The sequence below is a fragment of the Tupaia chinensis genome, unplaced genomic scaffold, assembly GCF_000334495.1.
Source record: "Tupaia chinensis unplaced genomic scaffold, TupChi_1.0 Scaffold000037_4, whole genome shotgun sequence".
NCBI lineage: Eukaryota > Metazoa > Chordata > Mammalia > Scandentia > Tupaiidae > Tupaia > Tupaia belangeri.
This window is the reverse complement of record NW_006159487.1, coordinates 1094039-1099274: the sequence shown is the minus strand read 5'-3', so window position 1 is coordinate 1099274 and position 5236 is coordinate 1094039. Positions and strand designations below refer to the sequence as shown.

Genomic DNA, 5236 nt, shown 5'->3' with positions numbered 1-5236 from the left:
GGACGGGAGGGTGGAGGAGCAGGTGCCCGCCCCCCCGCCCAGCCTCACGGCCAGCAGCCATCTTCATAGTGCTTTGTCCTGGCACCCCCACCAGGCCCTGGGATGCTGACGGGGCGGCCACACCCACTCCTGGTTGACTGGCCCGTGGCTAGAGCCTGCGGATGGCTCGTGAGCGCCACTCTTACCGCCGGGCACCAGTGTCCATGGGCTGGACGCCCCGCTGCTCCACCATCTCAGTGTGCTGTCTGTCTGGTCTGTGCTTTGCCCAAAGGTTCGACGTACAAATTCCGGGTCATCGCCATCAACCACCACGGTGAGAGCTTCCGGAGCTCGGCATCCCGTCCTTACCAGGTGGCTGGCTTCCCCGGCCGCTTCTCTGCCCGCCCGGTCACGGGACCCCACATCGCGTACACGGAGGCCGTCAGCGACACGCAGATCATGCTCAAGTGGACGGTGAGTGCATCTCGGATCGCTCCGCATGGCTGGGCCAGTCCTCTTGGCCAGCGAGGAAGGCGAGGGGTGCCGGTGTTGGGCCCCTTCCTCCTGAGGGGGCGGTGCTGAGAAAAGATCCCTCTCCTTGGCTTTCGTCCACGTGCATCGCAAATAAATAACATGGCTTCTTGTCTGAATATTCTGGGAGTCTAGGAGATAGATTTAGAGCATGGCTTCCCTGAACACACCAGGACACACCTCAGCTTTAACTCGCCGTCTGCTCCCTGGGCCAGACGGGCTTTGCTGTCCTGTGTGCCCGAGGCAGCCCAAGTGTTCTCGGGGCCTTTGAATGAAGCTGAGACGCTGCTGAGAATGTTCCAGAACGAGCTAGAAGCGTGAGCGTGGGCGCGGACGGACGTGGCCGGTAGCCGTGTCTGTGCCGTGACCAGCCTGCTTCTGTCTGCAGTACGTCCCATCGAGTAACAACAACACCCCCATCCAGGGGTTCTACATCTACTACCGGCCCACGGACAGTGACAACGACAGCGATTACAAGAGGGACGTCGTGGAAGGTCAGTCCCACTGGCAAAGCGACACAGCGGTGCTCTGCACAGCTTTGTATTAATTGCCAGCGACCGGCGAGGTGTGCTCACCAGAGGGACGGAGGGAGCGAGAGGGAGGACGACCCTCAGTGGGCAGTCATGCTGCAGCCCCTGAGCCTCTAGGCGCAAGGCCAGCCCCTCTGTCTTTAAGGCCACTGTGTGGGAGAGACAGGCACAGTGGGAGGTGGGGTTATAAGTACGCAGGGTAAGAACTCTTTTCCATGGTGTTTTAAAAGTTTATTTTAAAGTTTATTTCCGGGACCAGCAGTTAGCATAATGGCTCTGTCGCTGGACTCCCATGTAGTCGACCGCAGTTCGCGTCCCGGATCCAGTGGCTTAAACTCACGCTGGGCGCGTGTGCGTGCGTGCCCAAGATCCCAAGAGGAGAATGGAGGAGAAGGGATTGCAGCGTGGACATCCCCCCGGGGGGTGATTTCTCGCTTTCTGTCTCTGTCTCTCTCTCTGTCTGGCGAGCTCACGTGCCCTATAACAAAAATCTCTCAAAAAAAAAAAAAAGAAGTTTATTTTTTCCATGAGAGGGACAGACAGAGAGAAGGAGACACAGAGAAAAAGAACCAGAGAGAGACAGAGAGAAAGAGACACAGAGAAAAAGACAGAACCAGAGAGAGTCAGAGAGCTAGCACCAGGGGTGTCCTGATGCTGGGGCCCGCCCGTCCCAGCCAGCCCCAGACTGTGGGCGACGCCGCCTGGCGTACTTGGGAGGCCTCTGGCCTCGAACTAGGCTGTCTGTGGGGTTGCCTTGCAGAGCTCTGTGTGTTGCTGCAGCGACCCCGCCTGGCCCCAAGAGGCATTCCGGCCGAGGCGCTCACGCGGAAGTGGACGCCTGATTCGATTTGGCAGTGTTCAGTAGAAGCCGGGGTCTGGTCCTCCTGACGCTCTGATCCGGGCCATGCGTTAGCGGGGAGCTTCGTCCAAGGGCGTTTTCACTCTGGAAGTCTGACTCTGAAATATTAAATGTTCCATCAAATCAGGGTCGAGAGCTGCCCCGGGCCACAGTCACTTTCTATGACTTCCTCGTGTCACATCCTGTGAATAGTTTTTCTAATAAGTAACTTCGGGTGTGCCCCGCCCACCGGGTACTAGAGTGTCCATTTACCGTCTCCTAGTGGTCACTGTGCAGATGCCACGTGGGCTCGCGCTCTGAACCTACGCTCAGCCCTGCGAGGTGTGATCGCGCCTCTAGAGAGGAGTGACTCCCTCCTCTGCCCTCTGCCTCGGGCAGCACCTCTGTGCCCGTGGAGGTCCAGGAGGCAGCCGTGTGGGGGCGTCTTGGCGCAGCACCTCGGGGTGCTCGGTGTGGGCTCGTTCACTGAGCTCTACAGTTGTGTGTGTGCGTTTTATTTCAGTAAAGTGAGGTCGTTTTCAAGCATGGTGAAATGATTGAGAGAGGCCTTTCTGCATGGGATCCTGTGAGAGCTTCATTCTGGTTCGGCTGCACAGGGGTGGGGATGCCAGAGTTTTATTTTTAATTTTTTGAGGTTAAAAATAGTTACAAACGGGTTCTAAGCAAGGCAAGTGTGAAGAGATGGGTGCCCGCCTGTGTCTCGCTCCGCCCGCGCACCCCCACCGTTCTGTCCTCCGGAGCCATCCTGGTGAGCAGAGTTTAAACCATATTTTCTAGGCAAACCTTTCAGCTCTTAGGAAGTTCCATGATACAAATTTTTTTTTGAGGGGGGGAGAGGTTTTCGCCATAGGGCGCATGCGCTCGCCAGACAGACAGACAGAGAGACAGAAAGTGAGAAATCCCCCCCCCCCGGGGGGATGGCCACGCTGCAATCCCTTCTCCTCCATTCTCTCGGGATCTTGGGCACGCACGCACACGCGCCCGGCGTGAGTTTTAAGCCACTGGGTCCGGGATGTGAACCGTGGACAACTACATGGGAGTCCAGCGACATAGCCATTACGCTGACTGCTGGTCCCCCGTGATACGAATTTTAAGCATGAACTAGAAACTGAGCTTAGAGAGGCTGCTCTGGCTCGTAGCAGTGTGCACACGCATGTGCTTTGCCCGAGGGCCCACAGGACTTGTCTAGCCACAGGCTGAGCGGGAGCCACAGGAGCAGCCCCTCTGCGCTGTGTCGGCTGATTTCCGATTTTCGGGGTTCTGCCTTTGAGACCATTTCTGTGGTAGCTGGAACCTCTCAGTCTGCTCTCTCAGACCCAGGAACAGAAGTACCCGTCTTATGTACTCGAGGTTTTCTTTAAAAGTTTTAGACTAGTTTTGTGTATGCACCAAAGACTTAAGCTTTTGAAGAAAAAGTGAAACTCAGATTTTACGAGTGCGGTCAGAGAAGGGCAGTTGGGTGGCCGGAGGCGTCTTCTGAGTTCAGCCTGCGTCAGGTAAACCGGCAGTTTGCCGCCCAGGTGCCAGTGGGTGCGTGTGTACCTTGTAACCCTGAGTCAGGTTCCAGATAAATCCCAGAGTCATTCTGGTCTTTAAGTCGGTCGTGACAGAAAGCGAGCAATCACCCCCGCCCCCCGGGGGGAGGCCATGCCGCCTTCCTTTCTCCGTTGTCCTCCTGGGATCTCGGCATGCACACGAGCCCGGCATGAGGTTTAAGCTGCCAAACGTGGGACGCGACCCGCAGACGACTACGTGGAAGTCCGCGATGCAGCCACCGCACTGTCTGCTGGTCCCTTCTCTAAAATGACCTTCGGGAAAACAATTGCCTGTTCGGGAAAGGAGATGGCTCCGCTGGCTGGCGGTGACAGGCCCGAGTGTGACCGTGGCTCATTCACTAATGAGTAGGAAAACGCCTTTCTTTGCTGGTACCCGCTGTGATTGGCCACTGGGAGAATTACGAAGACGGGGTGCTGATCTAACCAGACAGGTAGACCCCACATTGTTCCCCGAGTCAGGAGGCAGTGCTCTACTTGGACTAGGCTGTGAAAGGAGCCGTGGGTTATTCGCGAGGAGTCGGCAAGAGGCCAGCATGGGGCCACGTCAGCAAAGACCGAGGCCGGGGGATGTGGACGCCTTCAGGGAGGTGTACAGGCTTTCCTAAGGAATGCGGGTCCGTGTGAGCAGAGGCTCCGTGCCGGGGACTGGAGCAGGGCTTCTAGGAAGGGCGGGGGCGTGGGTGCCGTCAGCCAGGGACCTGGGACTTGGGCAGGTTCTGCTCCCTCCCCTCATGAGCGCCCAAAATGGCCGATGGTGCTCTCCAGCTCTGAGAATGGTGGGGGCAGCCCAGGGCGGGCCGGGGGGTAAGCGTGCCCAGGGGGTAGTGAAGTCTGGCCCAAATGTCCCGTTTAGGTGTGTGGCTGCCAGTTCACGGACATGAAGACGCAGCGCGGCCCTCCTGCCCCCGGCCAGCGTGCGTTTCTCAGCGAGAGGCCGGCCGTGCGCGGGTGGAGGAGGGTCAGAGCTTGGGGACACTGGTGCTGCAGGAGCAGCCGCAGGAGCAGCCGCAGGAGCAGTGCAGGAGGGTCTCGTGGCATGCGTTCCCCCTAGGCCCGCCGGAGCTGGCACTGCCCTGGTACTGCGCCCTGTGCCGTCCCCATGGAGCCCTTCCTGGTACCCACAGGCAGAACAGGCCCCCACAGGTGCCGACCCCCAAGAGGGTGTAGCAGGGCCAGGCCTCCACACGTCCGCCCGCGTTTCAAACCACCTCTGGCTCACGGGCCGCCTCCTATAGCCTACCAGGACTGCTGGGCCGCGCAGGGTGGCGAGGTCAGTCTGTATGTGCCCAGAACCGGTGATGGCGGTGTTTTCCAGGCTCCGGTCCATGGTGGGTCTACCCTGTGGGTGCAGCCTGCGGGGACGCATTTAGAGAGCAACTGCGGGACTGTCCGCCGTCCCGAGGCAGAGGTGACCTGCCGCTGTGGGCTGGCATGTGGCTAATGGCAAAGGCCCCTGCTCACCTCTCCGACAGGTGGTTCCAGCTCAGCTGCAGCTCCAACCCAGCTCCCCGAAATCGCTCTCCTGTGGCCCACAATGCTAGACACACTGTCCGCCCGTGGCGTGTCACTGACCCACCCACACGAGGCTCTCTACTTGCACGAACGCTCCGGCTAGTGGCCAGGGCTGGCGCTGGGCTGTCCGTGCCGATTCGCCCTTGTCCCCGCAGGTTCCAGGCAGTGGCATATGATTGGCCACCTGCAGCCGGAGACCTCGTACGACATCAAGATGCAGTGCTTCAACGAGGGCGGCGCCAGCAGCTTCAGCAACGTGATGATCTGCG

General features: G+C 59.1%; 1 protein-coding gene across 1 annotated transcript in view; it reads left to right on the top strand.

The window, feature by feature from the left end:
• The window catches only part of CDON (cell adhesion associated, oncogene regulated), a 55923-nt gene that overhangs the window by 29905 nt on the left and 20782 nt on the right, over nucleotides 1-5236 (top strand). The window contains 3 exon segments of the mRNA XM_027772705.1: nucleotides 272-453; nucleotides 899-1004; nucleotides 5123-5233. Of these exon segments, the coding sequence (XP_027628506.1) occupies nucleotides 272-453; nucleotides 899-1004; nucleotides 5123-5233 (399 nt within the window).